At 55.4% G+C, this 22,363-nt stretch overlaps 2 protein-coding genes across 5 annotated transcripts in view; both read right to left on the bottom strand.

Moving 5' to 3' along the window:
* FLOT2 (flotillin 2) overlaps positions 1 to 14,099 on the bottom strand; it is a 21,598-nt gene extending 7,499 nt beyond the window's left edge. The window contains exons 1-3 of one of the 3 annotated variants that reach the window (XM_055130963.1): positions 13,942 to 14,099; positions 4,731 to 4,812; positions 2,181 to 2,271 (exon numbers count right to left, since the gene is read on the bottom strand). In XM_055130963.1, the coding sequence (XP_054986938.1) occupies positions 2,181 to 2,271; positions 4,731 to 4,812; positions 13,942 to 13,990 (222 nt within the window). In that variant the 5' untranslated portion in view covers positions 13,991 to 14,099. Of the gene's footprint in view, positions 1 to 107; positions 199 to 2,180; positions 2,272 to 4,730; positions 4,813 to 13,941 lie in introns of those variants that run through there. The other 2 variants (XM_004605016.2, XM_055130964.1) reach the window with 2 other exon arrangements.
* Positions 4,740 to 22,254, bottom strand: DHRS13 (dehydrogenase/reductase 13). 2 transcript variants are annotated; one of them, XM_055130966.1, is made up of 7 exons: positions 21,988 to 22,254; positions 21,771 to 21,889; positions 20,876 to 20,999; positions 20,376 to 20,687; positions 14,632 to 15,108; positions 14,309 to 14,506; positions 4,740 to 4,812 (listed from the first exon to the last, which is right to left on the bottom strand). In XM_055130966.1, exons 1-5 carry the CDS (start codon positions 22,112 to 22,114, stop codon positions 14,669 to 14,671), a joined length of 1,122 nt encoding a protein of 373 aa, XP_054986941.1. In that variant the 5' UTR covers positions 22,115 to 22,254; the 3' UTR covers positions 4,740 to 4,812; positions 14,309 to 14,506; positions 14,632 to 14,668. The 2 variants fall into 2 exon arrangements, with proteins under 2 accessions (XP_054986941.1, XP_054986940.1); XM_055130965.1 differs by having other exon boundaries at positions 4,741 to 4,812; positions 14,309 to 15,108.
* Between the last annotated feature and the right edge of the window lie 109 nt (positions 22,255 to 22,363).

Below are 22,363 nucleotides of genomic sequence, written 5' to 3'. Positions count from 1 at the left end.
GGCGCCGGAGAGGGTCTGCCCCTGACTGCCGTCTTCTCCTCCCCCCGAGCCCAGCCTGGGGACGGGGCAGCTCAATGGGCATGCGCGGGGCTGCTGGGTTACTATACCTGGGCGACACCCGTCACAGTTAAAGCTACCCCCTCGGCCGTCTCTACGTCCTCGCAGCGGGGCTGCAACGTCATAATCTCTAGGGAAATCCTGCCAAGAAACGCAAAACAGGGGCATGGGTCTCGGGGCCCCGGGCCTCGAATGCGGGGAGGGTCCAGTCTTTCACTCCTTTGGCTGGGGTGAGCTGGGGGTCCAGCTGACTTCGGGTGGGGCCATGGATGGGGCTGTGAGGCGGGGGTGGGGGGGTTGATGGGGGACAGCAGGGGAGCGCGCAGCTGACCCTAGGGCCAAGGAGGGTGAGTAGGCTACTCCTGTGTGCACGACTGCTGCCCTGCCAGCCTGGCCTGCAGAAGGCAAAAGAAGAGGAGGGAAGAGGTGGGGGTGGGAGGCCAGGGGGTCCCTCGAGAGCAGCTATGGGCGGGCCCTCAGGGGTGCCTCACCCATTTTCTCCTCAGAGCTCCCAGAATGCTCAGGGAGGCTCTGCAGAAATTGCTGCCTGAAAGCCGTGCCCTGCTGGGCAAATGGGCCCCACCGGACCAAGACGGAAGCAGCTCCGCAGCTGCTCCTCGCCGGGCGGGCGCCGCCCGGGCCTGGGCAGCGCCTGTGGAAAACACAGGCTGGGGACACACTTCCTTCGGCTGGGAGGTGCAGGCAGCCAAAGCTTCCTGGCCAAGGAGCGCTCCCCGCTGAAAGCATGGGGGCACAAGTCTGCATCACACAGGTGACCAGGAGCTGGATGCCTGCGACTGTGTGGGCAGGGAGTGTGCAGGGGCGGGGGGCTTCTGAGGAAGTGCAGAGGTGAAGTAGGCGGGGCCCTCTCCATTCACAGGGTGCTCCATGCTCTCCCCGGGCCTCTGCCCTGACGCCCGGCCGCCCGGGGCTCCTAGGGCTGGTGCGATGGGGATGGTGGCTCCTCTGTCACCGAGGGCAGCGTGTGTGCGTGAGGCTAGGCTGGGTTTCCGCCCGCCCGAGAAGGCTGCAGGGCCTTCCCGTGTCGAGGGAAGGGGACAGACAATCAGCTTTCTCCCGGGCTAGAGGCCTGGCAGCACCCACAGGGCCCGGGAGTGAGAGGGACTCTGAGCGAGCACATGAGCAGAGACATGAAGGCGGGAACCTGCACGGAGCAGAGGAAGCACCTGGAGTGACCAAAGGTCCCGGCTCGAGACTGGGTTTCACCAGCGACAGCAGCGTGGCACCGATGAGTGACACATGGGGCCACTTGTGCTTCGAAAGAGGGCTGTGTACTCACGGGCAAGCTTGGGCGCTGAGCACTATTGCCCCCCCGCGCCCCAAACCTGCTGCTTTCCTCGCCTGTCTATACCTACACGGCCCAGAGAAGGCACAACTCTATCTCAGGGATGGAGAATGTGAAGCCCAGAGACCAGAGGTGATGGGTACAGAATGAGGGCAGGAAATGGCAGGGCTCTGCTGGGGGCCTGGAAGGAGATCAGAGGGCGCCACGGGGCTCCGGGGACAGAATTCTCCATGGAATCTATCTGGGGGCCTCGTGGGGAGAGGGCCTGGGGCAGAGCTCAGGGTGTTAGGCTGGGAAAAGGGCTGCGAGAACAGTGGTGCCTGGAGACGAGGCCTCAGCAAGAGGGGTTAGAAGTAACTCTCCCCCCCACCCCTGCCCCCGCTCCCCTTCACTGCACGTCGGCTCCGTGAAGGGTGAAGCCTGCGCCTTCTTGGTTTATTCCCGAGTCAAGAGCACTATCCAAGACATCTGCTCACTGACCACCAACTTGGGGCAATTTTTTTTTTTGGGGTAGGGGAGGATAAGGGAGATCCTGACTCTGTGTTGCCCAGGATGAAACCCAGGGCGACTGCACGAAGGCATATGCCTCGGCCCTCTGAACCTCTCGCCAGCCCCAGCATCCCTCACTCTTGCCCCACTGACAGCCCACCCGGAGAAGACACGAGAGCTGGGGATCAAAGGGATCCGTCCTGGCCCCCCCGCCCCCCAAGCAGCAGAGGTAGGGAGGGAGGGCATCGGTTCCGTTTCGGCCTGCCAGGCCCCGTAGGGCGGGAAGAGAGGAGGTTAGACACAGAGGAGGAAGCAGGTGGGGCATTACCTGTGCAACCCCTGTTACGAATAGCGGGACCCCCTCCGACGTCTCAATATTCTCACAGCGACACAGGATGGTCATAACCTCCAGAGACAGTCTGAGGAGCAGCCAGAGGGCAGGGAGGGGGGATGGGAAGGGGAGGAGGGGACACAGCAAACACACACAGTGGTTACCAGACCAGCTCGGAGGCTTGATGCCTGGGGTGTGGTGGGGATGCTCAGTGCTCAGGACTCCCCCTGTGCCAGCTTGGCAAGAGCTGGAGGGGTACAGAGACACACCCTCCTGCGGGCCTGGCATCTCTGGGTCTCTTCTCGAGCCCCCCAACCCTTCTCAGGAGTGGACCAGGGACAAGCCTGCAGAAGGCCCGGGCTATGACCTGTGCCCACCACTCCGCTCTTCCTGGAGGTGAATCTGGCAGAATCTGGGCGACAGCTCAGCGCCGCACTCCAGCACATGCAAAGCTTGTCTGCCGAAACTGGGGGACATGGCGGGGGATGGGGGTGGCGAGGTCTCTCTGGGAATTAATGCTGGCTGGACACAAGGCCGAGCGAGGGCTGACTGTGCTACGTATCACTAAGAAAAGGCATTTGAGCAGGGCCAAAGTGACAGCACAGCGGGCAGGGCGCTTGTCTTGCACACAGCAGACCGGGATCGATCCCTGGCATCCTATATGGTCCCCAGAGCACCGCTGGGAGTGATCGCTGAGTGCAGAGCCAGGAGTGAGCCCTGAGCATTGCAAGATGCGGCCCAAGCACAAAAAACAAAACCAAAGGGCATTTTAGGGCCAGCAAAGCCCGAAGGACCATCTGGATGTACTAATTTGGGTGAGGTGGTGGTGGTGGTGCTCTGCCTGAATAGTCACAGGGACACGGGGGAAGATGGCAGAGTCCACACTGGAGTTTTCAAAAGTCAGGCACAGGCAGAAAAGAAAGTGGTGACATGAGCAAAGCTGGCTGGTCCATCCAAGCCAGCCTGCCCGCACGTGGATGGGCAGGTCAGGAGGAAGTCGCCAGCAGTGGAGGCAGTTTCCCTGCACCAGAGGAAAGCACAGAGGCTGAAGCTGGAGGAGGTGGAAGCAGGGGGGCCGGGAGCAGTGGGAAATGTGGAGCCCCCACCCCCAGGCTCTGGGTCCTGCAGAAGGACAGAGGCTGCCTTCACTGTGGCCCTGTCACTAGTGCCCTGGGCCGGAGAGGACTCTCGCCCTGGCTCAGGCAGGAACCCACCAGACTCTCGTGGGGAAGGAGTGAGGGGGACAGGAGGGGAGAGGGGAGGTGGGAGGCTGCAGCTCAGATGCCAGAGGGGGCGGAACTGCTCAGGGAAGGGACAGGGCCCGGCAGGAGGGAGTTCAGGAGCCTGCAGTGAGAGGGCTGACACCGAGGGGGGTGGCCTCAGGATGGCCCGGAGCCTCAGGAAGTACAGGCCCGCGGTCTGGGGTCCTCTTCCCCAAGCAGGCTGGGGGCCAGGGAGAGGAGGGGGAGATCGGCTTCCTATAGGAGGTCAAGGTGGTCTGTCTATCTCTCCCAAGCGTGCTGTTGGAGAAGCCCCGCCTGGCCTGGTGAGGGGGGTGCAGACGGGGGCATTGCTCCTGGGGGCGGATGGTGTGAGGGAAGCCCAGGCAGCGACAGGGGCTGAGGACAGGTCTCTGGGCAAGTCACGAGCTGGCTCGCACACGACACTGTTCTGGACCGTGTGGCACCGGGGCAGCCGTGTCTTGAGAGGGCAGCAGGCCCACTCCTACCCCGGGGAGCCCCCACCCCGAAGCCACCGGGGGGCTCTCAGGCAGGTGAGGGGGCTGTGGAGGGCCCCACACTCTCCCTGCACCCTTAGCTCACTCGAGTCTCCTGTCCCAGCTGCTCAGTGCGGCCAAGGGGCTGCTCTCTGCGGAGTGCAGGAGGGTTGTTTCCGAGGGAATCTCCACCACTCTCCCTCCGGGACCCCCGTGCCCCACCCCCACCTCCACTGCCCACTTCTGTACCGTGGCTGGCAGGGTGCAGCCCCCTTGACCTGCTCTCCTGTCACCAGCAGGGGTGCTGGGGGGGCAGTTGCGGGTGTACCTCACTTCCGGTGTGTGTGTGTATATGGGGGTTAGGGGGGAGGGACCTGACTCTGAGGAGGCCCCCAGCCCCCTTTCTCCATGAAGTCTGCCCAGACTGAGGAGGTGGAGCCCTGCCCAGCCTGCCCCCCCCCCCCCGCCCCCGCACTTCCTCAGCTCCCTCCTGTAGCCTCTGATGGCTGCGGCCCCAGAGCCACTAAGGAGCGTACAGCCGTGTTCTGCCAGGTAGCCCGAGCCTGCATAGCGTGTCCTGGCTCCCTGGAGCCTCCATGTGGGGCCGGCAGGTGAGGCTTCAAGCTGGGCGTGGGCTCTGGGATTCTGCCCAGGTGAGGCTCTGAGTTCCCTGGGAGACACGTGGCCACTGGGGAGCCGGGCCGCACTCATGCTCCTTGGAGCCCCTCCCCAGGTGGAGTGTGGCCAATGGGGGCTGCTCTTGCTGACCTGTGGGGTGAAGGGGGGGACCCTGGAACCCCACCCCGGGTCTTGAACCCTCAGGGTCTTACCTCTGAGTGTCGGAGATGCACCACCAGGCCCAGGCCCAGCCGCCAAAGACATATTGCTTATAGTCAGAACCGCAGCAGCCCCCTGGAGAGCAAAGTAAACCACTTCCGGTCAGTCGGTTCTTTAATTCTGGGGGGTGGGCCACAGCCAGGGGTGACCAGGGCTGACTCCTGACTCTGTGCTCAGGGTACCAGAAGGGATGCTGGGGATGGAAGTCAGGCTGGCCACGTGCAAGTCAAGCCATCCTACCCTCTATCCTATCGCTCCGGCCCCCTTTTATGTGTTCTGACGCCTGACAACTCCCACTGCTCGGGTTCAAACACTGAGGTTATATATAAGCAGACGACATCCCCTTTAAAGGGAGTGAAATATAGGTGGACAGAAAGGCAATTTCATAAAAAGGCTCTATGGTGAGTGGTTCAATATGAAAGTGTCTCTAGAGCTATTCTCAGTGTGCAGAATGGGTAGGGAAAAAGCTTCCGTTGTTCATCAAGCCTTCCCCCCACCCCCCACCCCCTTTATTTTTGTTTTTGGGCCACACTCAGTAATGCTCAGAGTCAGTCCTGGTGGTGCTTGGGGGACCATATGGGATGCTGGGATCAAACCCAGGTTAGCTGCATGTAAGGAAAATGCCCTATCTGCTGTACTACTAGCCCCCATCTTTTTTTGTTTTTGCTTTTTGGGTCACACCCAGCAGTATTCGAGGCTTACTCCTGGCTCTGTGCTCAGGGATCTGAGGGGGTGGGGACGTTAGGGGTCAGGATACTGGTGCACTCGGGGATAATATAGAGTTTCAGGGATTGAACCTGGGTCAGCCTCATTCAAAACAAGTGCTTTATTCACTGTACTATCTCTCCAGCCCTCAACCATTCATTAAAATAGGGAGAAAAAAAAATAAAAGCACATTGTTCTGGCTCTGAGATTGTACAGGGTTTAAAGCATTTGTCTTGCATGTGGCTGACCCTAGACTGATCCCTGGCACCACATATGGCTCCCTACCCCCCCACTCCTACATCCCAGCACTGTTGGGTATGGCTGGCCCTCCCACCACTTCTGAGTATTTCTGTATTCAGGATACAGTGATTCAGTTTCCGCTCTGAAGGAGGTGAGATTAGGAGGGGCCTTTTCCTGAGACTTGTGCACTCTTCGTGGTTTATCTGTTAGAGCTAAGCAGGGAGGGAGTGCAGGGGGCTGATGCTGGCGGGCTGACGTGGGGAGGGAGCCAGGGTAAAAGCACTGCTCAGGCACAGTGCACAGGTGAGGCTAACACTCTGTGTGCAGGGTTCTGGAATGACTGCATCTTGTGAGGGGAGGGGGAAGGGAAAGCTTCCAAACCAAACCAAGCGGTACAGCACTTGCCTTGCATGTGCATGATCTGGCACCTTCTATGGTCCCCTAAGTCACACCGGGAGTGATCCCTGAATATTTGCTCTGCAAGCACTGACCAAGGTTGATCCTCAGCATCCCATATGGTCCCCCAAGCAGTGCCAGGAGTAACCCCCTAGGCACTGCTGGGTGTGGCCCAAGAAACAAAACAAAACAAAAAAGGAGTGATCCCTGAGCACAGAGCCAGGAGTAAGCCCTGAGTATAGCTAGGTGTGGGGTGTGGCCAGTGCCCCCCCTCAACAAACAAAAAACAAAACCCAAATCACAGGATCAATGGGAAAAAGAACAGAAAAGGAAAGGGCCTAAAGAGGAAGTGGTTCCTAGAAACTGTGTGAACAAAGCAGAATTCTGCATCTTGCAATGACTTCGGCTTCTGCTACAGACATTCATTCTTGAAACTCCTTTTTTTTGGGGGGCGGAAGTGAGGGTAGGGGGCCACTCTTGATGTGCCCAGGTCTAATTCCTGGCAAAGCTCAGGGAACCATATGTGGTAACTGGAATCCAACTTAATCCCTGTACTATTTTTTATTTTTGCCTTTTAGGTCACACCTGATGATGCACAGGGGTTACTCCTGGCGGTGCTCAGGGGACCATATGGGATGCTGAGAATTGAACCTGGGTCAGTCACATGCAAGGCAAATGCCCTACCCGCTGTGCTATTGCTCCAGCCCCAAACCCTGTACTATTTTATTGCCCAATTCTTGAAATTCTTGTTAGTAAACCCTCTTGTGAATGTCAAATTCAAGCTCAAGAAAATTTTATTTTTAATAGTTTTTGGTTTGGGGACCATACCCAGTGGTATTCAGGGCTTACTCTTAGCTCTGCATGCAGGGATCACTATAGGTAGGGCTTGGGGAAATCACATGGGGTGTTGGGGATTAAACCCTGGTTGGCTGCATGCAAGGCAAGTGCCCCACCGACTGTTGGCCCCTAAAGAAAATTTTAGTAGAAGCTAAAGAGGCAGTCAGTATTCAGTGCAGAACAGAAAGAACGCCCGTGACTCAGAGGAAAGGAGATTTGGAATAAAGCTAATTGGTGCCATCACTTCCATGCTCACAAACTTGGGTGAACCCAGGAAAGCATTAGATGGTATCTTTAAGGTAATAGGTCAGAAGCAATTTCTTGGTTTTACTCAGTGGTTTTATTGTCCCTAAGTACAAAGCAGGGGGAGGGGCTGCAGGTGGCTCCTTGTTAGAGTGTGTATATGATGTGTATATGTGTGTCTATGATGGGGTGGGGGTGATCACACCAGATTTTACGGTAGGAGCAATCAAGTTTCAGTTCATTTTTATTTATTTTTTGTTTTGCGGTCATACCTGGTGACGCTCAAGGGTTCTTCTAGGAGGTGCTTGGGAGACCATATGGGAAGTGGAAGATGGAATCAGGGTTGGATGCATGGAAGGCAAGCACCCTACCCGAGATTCTATTGCTCCAGCTCCTCGTATGTATTTTAAAAACACCACTTTATCTTGCCTGCAACTGACCCTGGATTGATCCTGGTTACCACATATGATGCCCTGAGTACTGTCGGGGATCACGAGCAGAGTCACGAGTAAGCCCTGAGCACTGATGGGTGTGGTCTAAACCAGCCTCAAAAGAGACAAAACTGGGGTCGGAGCGATAGCACAGCGGGTAGGGCGTTTGCCTTGCACGCGGCCGACCCAGGTTCGATCCCCGGCATCCCATATGGTCCCCCAAGCACTGCCAGGGGTAATTCCTGTGCATTGCTGGGTGTGACCCAAAAAGCAAAAAAATAAATAAATAAATAAAAAATAAAAAAAAAAAAAAAGAGACAAAACTTCACTATGCAAAAAAAGGGAAGTTACTAGGCTCAGGGAGATTAGATAGAAGCTTCTTGCAGTGCTCAGGCAAGATACGATGACAACTGTCAGGGAGTAATTTCTAGAGCAATCTCATCTAAGAGAATGTTCTGTGGGGATGGACATATCCTACAGCTTTGCATAAGGGGGCTACTATGGGCCACTTTTGGCTACTTCACACTTGAAATGTGGCTGGTATGTCTGTAGTTTGCATTTTGTTTTGTTTTAAATTTTACTTTTTTTTTTTTTTTGCTTTTTGGGTCTCACCCGGAGATGCACAGGGGTTACTCCTGGCTTTGCACTCAGGAGTTACTCCTGGCGGTGCTCAGGGGACCATATGGGATGCTGGGGATCGAACCCGGGTCGGCCGCATGCAAGGCAAACGCCCTACCCGCTGTGCTATCGCTCCAGCCCCTAAATTTTACTTCTTACCACACCCAGAAATGCTCAGGAACCAGATGTGGTATGGGGATCGAATCTGGTTTGGCCGCACACAAGGCAAGCACCCTGCTGTTCTATCCCTCTGGCCCCATGGCTGCAATTTTGAATGTGATCATCTTCTGGGGGCTGGAGTGCAAGCCTTGCACACATGAGGCCAGGTTTGACTTCCAGCCTCTCATGGCTCCCCACGCATTGTGCTGCTGCCCCTGTCCCCCTGCCCCTAATCTGTGGCTAGTGGCTACTTTATTAGTGTACAAGGCTGCTCTGAGTTTGGTGGGATGTGAGGCCAATAGTTGAACAGGTCACAGAAGGAAGAGCAAACCAGACAAGTCCTGGGTAGGAGGAAGAAAGAAATTGAAACCCCAAGAGCGTGGAGGGCCATGGGTTAGAGACTGGTGTCTGAGTCTGGGAGGCCAAGAGACTGGCCTCTGGGAGGCCAAGCCAGAGTCCTGGGTCCACTGCTGTGCAGATGCATGAGGCAGGGGAGTGGGCAGAGAGGGAGAGACCCAGTGTGAAGAGGAGCGAGAGGCAGTCTCAGGTGTCTGCTAGTTTCTCTGGGGCAGAAGTCCCTGTGCTGGAGGCTGGAGCTGGCGAGATGCTCCTGCAGGCTTTGCTGACCCGGCGAGAGGTGAGGAGGCCGCTGAGGTCAAAGCAGTCACTCCGAAACCTACACCACCTCGGGATCTAGTGAAACTGGAAGAGGGTCAGAAAGCATGGCATGTTCACTTGTCACCTGCTGGGGATTGGGGCCTGGCTGACTTCTCAAAGCTGGGCAGGAGGTGGCAGTAGGGGGCCTTAGGTGGGCGTCCATCTTTTTAACTTTCACTACACTGACCTCTGGAGCAGGCTGTCACAATTCAAGCTGGGCAGCAGCAACAGGAAGCTGGGGTTGCCAGGCTGCCCCGCCCCCAGCAGCTTCTTCCCCGAAAGGCATTGCGTCAGGACTTCCTGGTCACCATTCCTAGCGGGGACACTTCGCTGCCTCTTCCTTGACCTTCTCTGCTCTGCTGTGAGGCCCACAATCTCTCCTATTTTTTAAAATCTGACTTTTCCTTTTTTTGGGGGGGTTATTTATTGCTTTTTGTGCCACAATCAGTGGTGCTCAGAACTGACTTCTGACTGCACTCAGGAATCACTGCTGGAGGGGGTTGGGTGAACGAACCCTGGTCTGCTGCATGCAAGCAAGCACCTTCTTGATGTGCTATTGCTCTGGCCCAAGGGTTTATTTATTTTGGGGGCCACATCAGGATAAGGTATGCTCAGGACCAAATGGTGAAAATGATGACTGGCTGATGAGATAATACATCCCCAGGATCAAAGATCAGCCTGCCCCCCACCCCACAGGTTTATGACCCACCTGGCCCCAGGAGGCCACCAGGCTGCATTCCCTGCTTCCTCACAACCTCCTACAGAGAACAAGGCCGGACCAACCGCTCCATCCCACTGGTCTGTTCCCTTTTCCTGCCCGAGACAACTTAAAATCCTGCTTAGTCTTTCTCAGGGCGCACCTCTATCCCAGCCTCACCAGGGCCCAGTACAGTCAGCCCAGAAGTGCACCCCAATAAACTTCCCTTTCTTCACTTGACTCATCTCTGTCCCTCTGTCTACATCGGGGTGAGTTCTCCAGCCTATCAGGTGATGTTCAGGGTTTTTTTTTTTTTTGACCAATATTGCCTTCCCCACCCATGCTCAAGCCAAAGCATCACAGAACTTCTTTCCATCCTACTCTTAAGCTCCTCCATGTAGCCCTTCCATAGTCTACAAGGGGGAGAGATAAGGAGTATTGAAACATGTCTCACGTGGGGGGAGGCGGGTATTGTACACGGATCTTCAGCCCTGGCTGGGAGTTACTCCGTGGGAGTCCAGCAGTGCTTAAGGAACCCTCTTTCGAGGGTTGGTAAATGAACAATATATACACAAAATGCTAGTTATTTTCTTTCTTTTCGTGGTGGTGCCAGCGATTAAACCTAGCCCTCACATATGAGGCATGTACTCTAGCACTGAGTTACATCCCAGGGCCACAAGTTATTAATTATAAAATCACTAAACATGTCAAACAGTAATAGATGCTTTTTATTAACATGTCAAATAAGATATAACAATAGATATGAGAAATACCTTAATTTCAGAGAAGACAGGCATGTTCAGGAAGGTACGGCCATAAACATAATCTCAAAATAGTGAGGAATATGGATGATTTTTGGGGTACTTGCAAAAACGCAGCATGGCAGAGCTGGGGAGACAGTTCGATGGGCAAAAGCACATGCTTTATATGTGGGAGGCCAGGCCTGATCCAAGCACTGTGCTGGGTGTGGCCTCCAACTAAAATAAACAAGCAAACAAAACAAAACCCTTCAAGAGGGTAGGAAAGAGCATCTGCTAATACTATCAAGACTTACTGATGGGGACAGAAGGAAACTTGGGAACACTGATGGAAGGGAATGGACACTGGCAAGGGGATTGGTGTTGGAGCATTGTACACTGAAACCAAATCATGAATAACTTTGTAATTTGCAATGACTTAATTAAAAAAATTAGAGGGGAAAAAAAGTACTTTTGCCCCCATTCACAATCATAGAAAATGTCTGAATTTTCATTAAGGTTGGTGAAAGTAAAAAAAAATTTACTTCTCCCATCGAAATTCAGATCCCTAAATTCTAACCACAGGTGCTCAGGACATAGTTCACCAACAGAGCACTTGCCTTTCAAGTATGAGTGAGGCACTGGGTTGATCTCTGGCACTGAAGAAAAAAAATTCGGGGGCTGGAGAGATAGCTCAAAGGGTAGAGTGGATGCATGCTTTGCAGGCGGGGAATCGTAGGTTGATCCCTAGTCACAAGAGTTGCGAGGACAGAGAGCTGGGTGTGGTCCAAAAAACAAACAAGGGGCTGGAGTGACTGCATCCCTGCGAGGGCCCTTGCCTTGCACGCAGCTGAATGAAGCCTGGCTGGATCCCCTGGCACCACATAAGGTCCCTGAGCTGCACCAGGAGTGAGCCAGGAGCAGGCCCTGAGCGCCGCTGGGTGTGGCCTTAAAACAAACAAATCAAAAATCAAACCCCCAAAAACCAACCAAACAAAAATGCTACCCGCAAGAGGCTGGAGAAATATTACAGGAGGTAAACCTGCCCTGCACATAGCCAACTCTGACACCACATGTGGTCAGTCCTGAGCACCACCAGAAATGATTTCTGACCGCAGACCCAGAAGTAGCCCTGAGCACTGCTGAGTGTGCCCCCCCCCCCACCCAACCAAAACAAAAAATGTTACCCACAAACTCCAGTTTGAGAACCTCTGGACCTACCGTAGAGAGAGGTACGTGATATTTAGATATCCTTTTGAATTTCTAGAAGCCATAAAAAAAATCTTAACCGTTTGTTTGGCCACACCCATGGTGCTCAGGGCTTACTCCTGGTTCTGCGCCCAAGATCTCTCCTGCTGGGGCTCTAGGGATGACATGAGATGCCAGGGATCGAACACTTGGAGAGCCATGGCAAAGCAAGTGTCCTCCCTGTTGTACTATCGCCCCAGCCCTGAGAAGGTTTTATATAAGAAGAGGGTGACTGAACTAAAAAAGAATCTAGACTTTTCAGGTGGAAAAGATGAGCATGCAATGCACTAGCACTCGCCTGCAATTGGACTGAGAGGCTTCTGGCCTTAGATGCTGGCTAGGTAAGCAAGAGGGCAGGCTGGAAGTTCACAAGTTAGAGAGAGTCATATCTCAGCGCCATCACCCCCACTCCCAACGCACTATAAATCAAGTATAACCCCAATCAATTCTCTCTCTCTCTCTCTTGACTGAAGCACCTTCCATTCTCAGCAGGCCTCCTCTCCTCACCCCTGAAACAGCTTCACAGTGAGCCCTGCGCTGGCCTCTGATTAGAAGACCAGATTCTGGGCAACCGAAAGCTCATCTCAAGGGCTCCCTTTACACTCCAGTCTTAAGTCTCTTCAGAAAGACAAAATTGGATCTTTTTTCCTCCTCAGTTCAGCCTGGGCTACCAGGGAGAGGAAAAGCGAAAACACTCTGTAAGGAAAAGAAAGTGCAGGGGCTGGAGCCCAGTGGGTAGGGCTTTTGCCTTGCACGCAGCCAACCCGGGTTTGATTCCCAGCATCCCATATAGTTCCCTGAGCACCACCAGGGGTAATTCCTGAGTGCAGAGCCAGGAGTAACCCCTGTGCATCGCCGGGTGTGACTTAAAAAATAATAATAATAATAAAACAAAAATAAGAAGAAAGTGCAGAGGTCAGAGCTACTGTATAGCGGGTGGGGCACTTGTCTTGCACTTGGCCCACCCACATTTGATCCCGGGCGTCTGGTATGATTTCCTGGGCATCTGGTATGATCTCCCGGCATCTGGTATGATCTCCCGAGACCAGCAGGAGTGAATCCTGAGTGCAGAGGCAGGAGTAGGCCCTGAGCACCGCTGGGTGTGGCACAAAACAAAAAACAAACAAAAAACCAAACAAACAAAAGTGCAGACTGGGTGTTCTCAAGCCAGTGCTAGGTGCCGGGGCGAGGACAAGCCCCGGTTTTATGAAAGAAGAAAAATCTGGCCAAGTAGTGCTCTCTGGGCCTCTCTCCTGACTTCACCGCTCTCTAGTCTACAGAGAAGTGCAGTATCCAATTTCCCTCAAAGGCGTCCAGGTCTGGGAGAGAGCGGGGATTTCCTGTCCCGGGGAGGAGAGGAGGCATTGATTTCGCGACGCAGCCTGGGTCAGCAGTAAGGTTCTGGGTTAAAAGTTTCCAATGAGGCTGCCCCCAGCACCCTCTCGTGAGGTGGGCTGCTACTGGGCCCGGCCTAGTCCACTGCCACCTCCCCGCTCGGTGGCCAGCCCCGAGCTACTGGGCACCGTGTTGCAGCGCGGCTCCTGGGAAGCCAGACAGCAGGGACGCAGGCGGGTGGGAAGTGCCGCCCCTCCCCAGCACCTGTGCGCCGGGCTGGAAAGGCTGCAGCCATCTTCCAGAGAGACCCAAACCCGAATCAACAGGAAGCGTGAAGGCCACAGGCTCTCGGCCCTCCCGAGCCCCACCAAAGCGCAGGGACAAGCTCCGAGCCTGCAGCGTCCTGCGGCCGAGATGCACAGCCCCAAGGCCGGTTACCCAACCTGTAGAGGCCGCGCCCGCGCCTTCCCGGGCGGTCTGCACCAGGGAAGCCCCGCCTGGCTGGAATGAACGGGTCGGAACGCACGCCGGGGCCGGAGCCCGGTCCCAGGGCCGCCCGCGCCCCTCCCCGGGCACCTGCGCTCGCGGGCGCCGCGACCCCTCTCCAGCCCCGGGCGCTGGCACCCCGCCAGACCGCTGTGTTTGTTTCCAGAAACCGCCGGGCCCCTCCCTCCGGGGATCCCCCGGCTTCTGCTCGGGACCCCCCAGAACCACGGTGGGCTCGGGAGGAGGCGGGGGAAAGGGAGTAAACAGCGGCCGCAACGTAGCGGGGGTGGGGTGGGGAGAGGCCCCCGCGGGGCGCGCGCGGGCGCGGGGCACGCAGCGCAGGGGCCCTTCTGGAGCGGGGGACTCAGGAGCACGCGCCAAAGCACCCCGCGCCCCCGCCCCGCCGGCCCCTCACCTGAGACCACCAGTGCCTCGTTGGGCCCCACGGTGTGGCAGTTCCCCATGGCGCCGCGGGCCGTGGCTCCTGGGGGAGCGCGCAGAGCCGGACAGCAGCAGCCGGCCGCGCCCAGCGATCCCGCCGCCCCCCGCGCCGCCCGCTCGCCCCCCTGGGCCGCCGCAGCCCCGCCGCCGGAAGTGTGCGGCGGAGGGCGGGGCCGCGCCGCGGCAGGAACGAGCCCAGCCGGCCAGTCCGCACGCTTTATTGGGGTCTCCTGCCGCGCCCCCGCCGCCACCCCCTGCGCGGCCCGGCCCTGAACCCCCTCTCCCCCCCCCCACTCCCCTCCGGCCACGAGGAAATCGGGCAATCGGGCACGTTCACCTACCTATTAGCTACCTGGTCGCTAACGGGCCGGTTGGGGCACCCCCAGTGTTGGCAGGGCATCAAGTGACTCATTCCCAGGCCCTTTCTCCACAACCGAGCGGCACCACTGAGGGGAAGGCGGGCCTGAGCATAGGGCAGCTAAAGAGAAGCGGCGCCTGGCACTTGACTTGCCACCTCTCAATCTGGGGTGGCTGATTTTCTGGGGAAGAAATAATGACCCATTAGTTCCTTCGACCCAGAGACCAGGGGTCCAGGGTATACCTTCAAGCCCCAGGCAGGAACCACGGAAGTAAAAAAACGTCAACCACCCAGGCTGGCACACACCTATGGTTTTCAAGTGCCACCAAGTGCCAATGGGGCATTAGGAGTCCTGGGGCTCAGGTTCAGCTTTAACCACAAGTCGGTGTGTGAGTTTACACAAGTCTGGGCCGTGGCGGGGTTCAGAAGCCGTAGGTCCCTCAGGATGGGGGCTGCTGGGAGGAGATGGGGTCCCTGGGGCCTCAGGTTCCAGGTCTTCATTAGATTCAGCCTCTTCCCCAGTCCCAAGCCCTGCCAGCCTTTTGCTGGCCTCCCACAGCCGGTGGGCTGCCCGGTCATCTCTGGCAGCGGGGGGCACCTCCTCCACACGGCAGTTGGCAAAATATCTCCCGCTGAGGGGCTCAATGCCTTCCTGGAGGGCACAGTACAAGGGTGTCTGGGCTCCCCCTCTGGGTGCCCGTAGCACCAGCCACGCCAGTGGACACAACAGTGGGCGCAGCCATCCAGGAACATGGCGGAGGAATAGTTCCGAATTCACAGGCCCTGTGGACAGGAAGAAAAGAAAGTGGGGAGGGCAGTGTGTGAGGTCCCAAGGTAAGAGTGACAAGAACAGGGCCAGAGGTCTGGGGAGATGGCTCTGCATGCAGGAGCCCTAGCACTGAATGCTCCCCCAAACACCAAGAAAGGAATAGACCCTGGGGGTGGCCAGGTGTGTGCTCAAAACCAAAATCTAATAAAACTCAAAAGAATAGGGCTAAGGGGGGGCTGGAGCAATAGCACAGCGGGTAGGGCATTTGCCTTGCACGTGGCTGACCCAGGTTCGATTCCCAGCACCCCGTATATCCCCTGAGCACTGCCAGGAGTAATTCCTGAGTGCAGAGCCAGGAGTAACCCCTGTGCATCGCCGGGTGTGACCCAAAAAGAAAAAAAAAAAAGGGATAGGGCTAAGGAAAGGAGAGGCAGTACAGCAGGTTGGGTGGGCCGGAGTGCACAGCCAAGATGGGTTTGAACCTTAATACCACTAGGAGTGATCCCTAAGCACAGAGCAGGGGTGAGCCCCTGAGCACCACCAGTGTGATCACAAAAAAACAAACAGGAGGGCTGGAGCGATAGCACAGTGCCTTGCACGCGGCCGACCTGGGTTTGATTCCCAGCATCCCATATGGTCCCCTGAGCACCGCCAGGAGTAGTTCCTGCGTGCATGAGCCAGGAGTGACCCCTGTGCATTACCGGTGTGACCCAAAAAGGAAAAAAAACAAACAGGAGAGAGAGAAGAAAAATGTCTGCCATTGAGGCAGGCTTAGGGCGGGGTGGGGAGGGGTAAGGTTTGGGAGGCGGGGTGAAAGGGGGTGGGGGACCTGGAGGAAAACTGGGGACATGGTGGCAGGAAACGTGCACTAGTTAAGGAATGGATGTTGAAACATTGTATGACTGAAAGTCATGGACAACTTTGTAACTATATCTCAGAGTGATTCCATTAAAAAAACAAAACCAAAACCAAAAAAGAAACCCCAAACCAGCCAACCAACCAAACAAAAAAATAAGTCCTGGGGCGGAGTGATAGCACAAGGGGTAGGGCATTTGCCTTGCATGCGGCCGGCCATGTAGCCAACCCAGGTTCGATTCCCAGCATCCCATATGGTCCCCTGAGGATCGTTAGGGTAATTCCTGAGTGCAGAGGACTCAGGAATGACCCCTATGTAGGAGTGACCCCTATAAGTCACCGGATGTGAGTCACCCAAAGAGGAAAAAAAAAAAATCCCAGCAGGACTAGAAGGTTTAGGGAACACAAGCCGGTTCCAGGGAAGTCAGAGTGGTATTTAGTAAGTGATCTCACTCATTACCAGCAGCAAGCCTTGGACTCTCCATCCAAACTGCTTGTGGTCACTACTTCTAGTTTTACTCAGGCTTTGTCCCTGCCTGAAACAATGCTCTCTCCATTTTTTTTTTTGCTTTTTGGGTCACACCCGGAGAAGCACAGGGGTTACTCCTGGCTCTGCACTTAGGAATTATTCCTGGTGGTGCTCGGGGGACCATATGGGATGCTGGGAATCGAACCTGGGTTGGCCATGGGCAAGGCAAATGCCCTACCCACTGTGTTATCGCTCCAGCCCCCATTTTTTTTTTTTTTTTTTGAGGACTGATCACACCTGGCAATGCTCAGGGGTTACTCCTGGCTCTGGACTCCAGAATCACTCCTGGCTGTGCTCGGGGGATCTTACGGGATGCCGAGGATTGAACCCAGGTTGTCTGCGTGGAAGGGAAGTGCCCTATCCGCTGTACTATCACTCCAGCCTCTTCAATTTTTTTTCTAGCTCAGGTGTGCTTCCTTTGTCTAACCAGCAAATGCTTATTATTTTATTATTTTTGGTTTGGGGGTCATACCTAGCAGTGCTGGGAACAACTCTAGGTATGAGCCAGAGGATGGGGATCACATGGAGCCGCTGATCCAACTCGGGGCTCCTGCACGCACAGTTCTTTGAGACATCTCATCATTCTCCGCAAACGTCTGTTAACATCCATGGTGTAGGAGGTAAGGCACATGCTGAGCAAGCAGCCAGCCTAGGTTCAATCTTTTTTTTTTCTTTTTGGGTCACACCCAGCAATGCACAAGGGTTACTCCTGGCTCTGTACTCAGGAATTACCCCTGGCAGTGCTCACGGGACCATATGGGATGCTGGGATTCGAACCTGGGTTGGCTTCGTGCAAAGCAAACGCCCTAACCGCTGTGCTATCGCTCCAGCCCCTAGGTTCAATCTTTAGCACCTCTGAGCATTGTCAAGGGTCGCTCCTAAGCCCAGAACCAGGAGAAGCCTCCAAGCACTGATAGGTGTGGCCTAATTCTCCTCCTCCTGACAAAACAAAATAAAGAATATCTACGACCTGTAGTAGACCAACCACTGGTTTGTCTCTTTTTACTTTTTTGTGAGCACAGGCCGGAGTGATAGGACAGTGGGTAGGGTGTTTGCCTTGCATATGGCGGACCTGGGTTCAATCCCCGGCATCCCATATAGTCCACCTGTGTACTGCCAGGAGTAATTCCTGAATGACAAGACAGGAGTAACTCCTGAGCATTGCTGGGTGTGACCCCCACCCACCTCAAAAAAAAAGCAAATTTTTTCGTGAGTACAAGGAATCAAACTCAAGACCTCACACACACAAGGGCTCTCCTGCAAGCACATGCCCTGCCTGCCAACTACTGTTCTGGACGTTAGAAAATGAAGTGTAATAAAAAAATGAAGTGTAATAAAAATGTGCGAGGCCAGAGAGATAGTATAGTGGGTAGGGCACTTGCCTTGCACTGTCGACCTGGGTTTAATCCCTAACACCCTATATGGTTCCTCGAGCAGCGCCAGGAATGAGCCCTAGGCTTAGAGCCAGGAGTAAGAGTGAGCCCTGCTGGATGCTGCCTAAAAACAATCCACCCCCCCCAAAAAAGAAAAAAAACTATTAAAAGTTAGTTGTGATTATCATTATTGCTAACATTACTAATGAGTCAGGCAATAATTACCTAAAATGAAGTATATTAAGAAGAGAAGGAATGGGGGCTGGAGCAATAGCACAGCAGGTAGGGCGTTTGCCTTGCACGTGGCCGACCCGGGTTCGATTCCCAGCATCCCATATGGTCCCCAGAGCACTGCCAGGAGTAATTCCTGAGTGTAGAGCCAGGAGTAACCCCTGAGCATCGCCGGGTGTGACCCAAAAAGCAAAAAAAAAAAAAAAAAAAAATCACTTGCCCAAAGTCACATATCCACTAAATGGTAGAGCAAAAGATTTGAAAATAATATTCCAGAGGCCAGAGACATATTTCATTGTTAGAGACCTTGCAATACATTTGTGAGGTCCTGAGTTCAACCCCTAACTCCATTAAAAAAAAAAAAAGAAGAAGGGAAGGAATGGCCGTGTTACCCTGTAACCTGTTCTAACACTAGAGGTAGATCTCATTCACTAGTCATTTCTCATTCACTAGTCACTGTATTCAGACTAAAGGCCCAAACATGTCAATGCCAAGTCTCTGGCTACTCCACTCTCACTACTCTATAGCAGGTTCCCTGTTCTTTCTCCGGCACATCAGACACTGTCTTAGGGCCTTTGCACTTGCCATTTGCTCTGTTCTTTACACTGTTCTCTGCAGAAAGCATCCTGGCTGATTCATCACCTTCGGGGAATGTCTTTTTTCACTGACATAACAAAACAGCACGTCCCCTGGGGCTGAAACGATAGTAGAGCGGGTAGAGCATTTGCCTTGTACCTAGCAGACCTGGGTTCAATTCCCAGCATCCCATATGGTTCCCTTGTTTCTTCTCTCCCCGTAGACCCTGACCTACACCTGTCATGTCTATTTATCTATTAGCTCTTTCCTCTTCTTAAGAGTGTGAACTCTACGAGGATAGGATCCTTATTTCGTTTATTATTATAAACCCAGCACCGTGCCTACTATATAACAGATACCCAGAAATGCTGCTGCTTCTTTTTTTTGAACAGGGCTGGGTGGGGGAGCGAAGACAACACCCACGGACACCCAGTGGTACTCAGGGGTTACTCCTGGCTCTGCACTCAGGAATTACTCCCGGTGGTGCTCGGAAGACCATATAGAATGCTGGGGATTGAACCCCGGTTGGCTGCATGCAAGGCAAGTGCTCTACCCAACAGTACTATCTCTCCAGTCCCTTCTTTTTTTTGTGATGCTGGAGCTGGAACCCAGGGTCTCACACTTACAAGGCAAGTGCTCTACCGCTAAGCTCTACCAATCAGCAGACCCTGCTAACTGACTTACTTTCTTTCTCTTTTGGGTATTTTTTTAGTGTGTGGAGGGGCATACCCAGCAGTGCTTAGGGCTTACTCCTGGCTCAGGAACCTTAAGACCTCAAGGGGACTCTATGTGGTGTCAGTGACTGAGCTGGTCAGCGTCCTAACTGCTGGACTCTCTCCAACCTGTAAATCTTCTTGAATGAAGAGCTATTAGCTTTCATCATCACACTATAGTCCATTCAGTCCCATGGACGGCTCCTTGAGGTGAGAACCTGAGTCTTATTCACTGCTACAGCCACCCCAAACTTGTATGAGAGAGGAATAGCCCAGATAGACAGTCTGGATCCATGAACAATAGCAAAGGAAAACAGGAAGATAGCTCAAAGTTCTCCAGGACTAGAGATAGGTGTGGCCAGAGCCTGGCACACACAAGGCCCTGCTTTTTTGTTTGTTTTTTTGGGCCACACCCAGCAATGTTTAGGGGCTCCTTCTGGCCCTGCACTCATGAATTGCTCCTGGTGGGCTTGGGGGACCATATGGGACGTGGGGATCAAACCTATGTTGGTCGTGTGCAAGACAGTACCCACTGCACCATCTCTTTGGCCCCACAAGGCCTTGCTTTGATCTCTGGTACTGGAAGCATTGTGGGTAGCCCAAGTGGACTCCAGAACCATGAAGGTCCTCCTCTAAGACATAAAGATTCCAGTATCGGGCTGGAGCAATAGCATAACTGGTAGGGCTTTTGCCATGTACACGGCCAACCCGGGTTCGATTCCTAGCATCCCATATGGTCCCCTGAGCACCGCCAGGGTGATTCCTGAGTAAGAGCCAGGAGTAAGCCCTGTGCATCGCGGGGTGTGACCCAAAAGCAAAAATAATAATAATAATAATAAAAAATAGATTCCAGTATCAGCAAGGGACAGATCTCCCCTCGAACCAGGCTGCCTTCCTACTGAGACTGTGAGGTTCAGTGAGAGGTTGAGTCGCCCAGAATGGGGACAGGGGAGGTGGGAAGGGGAGTGAAATCAAAGCAGAGCAGTCAAGGAGCCAGGCCTCACCTGGGTGGGCCGCGTAGCAGGTAACACCGGTGCCTTCAAGCTGGGTGGAGAGCTCCCGAGCGAACAATACGTTGGCCAGCTTACTGTCGGCGTATGCCCGCAGCTCCTGCCGCCAGCCCACCACCGGGCGGTCCAGGCGTGTGAAGTCGAGGCGCCCGCGCCGGTGGGCCGCTGAGGATACCACCACCACTCGGCTGGGGGTACATGCCTTCAGCCGCGGCAGCAGCAGGTGTGTGAGCAGGAAGGGGCCGACGTGGTTGACACGTAGCAGCAGGTTAAAGGGTTCCCGGGTCCGGCCACAGGAGCTGATCCCTGGGGCAGGGGCCAGGTGTCAGTCAGTACTGCTCCGGAGGGAGCCCCACAGGCCTGTGTGTGTCCATCTGTGAGATGGCGGTAGGGGACATCCTTCCCACATGTCCACTGGCCCCCGCAAAGCCTGGCTGGAAGGGATGGCTGCCCCTGGCCACCCGCCAACCCCCTGCAGACCTGCTGCCCCTCACCGGCATTGTGGATGAGGATGTCCAGCCGTGGCTCAGAGCTCAGGAAGGCAGTGGCAAAGGCCCGCACGGAGGCCAGACTGGCCAAATCCAAGGCCATGAAGATGACCTCATTGTTCCCACTCTCCTGTGGAGTGGCAAGGGCTGGGCTTATCACCTGGCGCCGCTTCCCTGTCCCCAGGCACCACATCCTTCGGGCCCATCTCCTGCTCTTGCCAGGATCCCCCGAACACACTGTAATGAGTGGCTCGATAGAAGGGCTCTGGACATAAATATTGACTTGGCCTCGATATTACGGGGTGACCTTAAGCAAACTATTTGATCTCTCTGGGACTCATCCCCTCACTATGAAACAGGAAAAATTGTAACAAGAGCAGACTCACAGATCTGTAGTGAGGATAAATAAATCACTATTTGTAAGTTACCTAATGTCGGGCACGGACATCATTCCTTTTGCCAATTAATGCAAAGCCTAAATACTATGACATTCTTTCTAGTCTCATCCACTCTTGGCTCCTCTGTGCAGGCACTGAACTGCCACCTCAGGTTCCTCCCCAAACGCTACCTTCTCATTGGCTCTTCACTGAACAGTCTATGAAATTTGCAGGTCTGTTAAGTTCTCCAGAACTTGACCTTGCCTCTGTGTCTCCGCCCCTTTCATTTGGCGCGTTGCCTCCTATTCTACTATCCGGACTCCTGAAGCCATTGTTTTCCTTGCTGCTTCATGGATCAGACCAGCTCTCCTGCCTCAGGACCTTGGCACATGCTGTTCCTGCCGCTGTGCTGCTCTGCTCCTCATTACCATTCCCTGCTTTGCCGGGGCTGTGGCGCCTCCCTGCTCACCCTCGGTGCCCGGGTGTGTCCGGCCACCGCGCCCGCCCTCCCTGTCCCCTCTCACCTGGCGGAGATCGAAGGCCGCCGCCTCCCCGCGCTCGCGGCTCCGGCAGGCCAGCACCACGCGCGCGCCGCGGCGCGCCAGCTCCAGCGCCGTCATCTTCCCGATGCCGCTGTTGGCGCCTGCGGGCGGCGGGCGGGAGCAGAGCTGAGCCGGGCGGGCCGGCCACCCCGCGTCCCGGCGCCCGCCCGCCAGCCCGCCCGCGCCCGCCCGCACTTACCCGTCACCACGGCCGTGCGACCCCGCAGGCTGGCGAGGCCTCCGCACGGCGGGGCCTTCACCAGGTTGTAGTAGATGAGCACGTAGGCGCCCAGAAGCAGCCCCGCGCCCAGCAGCAGCGCTTCCATGCTGCCTGCGCGGCGGGGCTGCCGCCCAGGACCCGCGCCGCCCGGGACCGCTCCGGATCCGCTCCGCACTGACCTGGAAGGAGGCCGAGAGCGCGCCCCGGCCTCGCGGAGGCGGAGGCGGGCGCCGGGCCGGGAGGGGGGCGTGTGCGTGCGTGTGCGCGGGGCCTCGGCGAGCGCCCTCTAGGCGTGCGTCTGGGTCCTGGGGTTGAGCACGTTTTGGGGCGGGTGGGAGGGGGGGGTTGTGCTCGG

Source organism: Sorex araneus, chromosome 3, assembly GCF_027595985.1.
Source record: "Sorex araneus isolate mSorAra2 chromosome 3, mSorAra2.pri, whole genome shotgun sequence".
Classification (NCBI taxonomy): Eukaryota; Metazoa; Chordata; class Mammalia; order Eulipotyphla; family Soricidae; genus Sorex; species Sorex araneus.
This window is presented reverse-complemented; position numbering and strand designations above follow the sequence as displayed.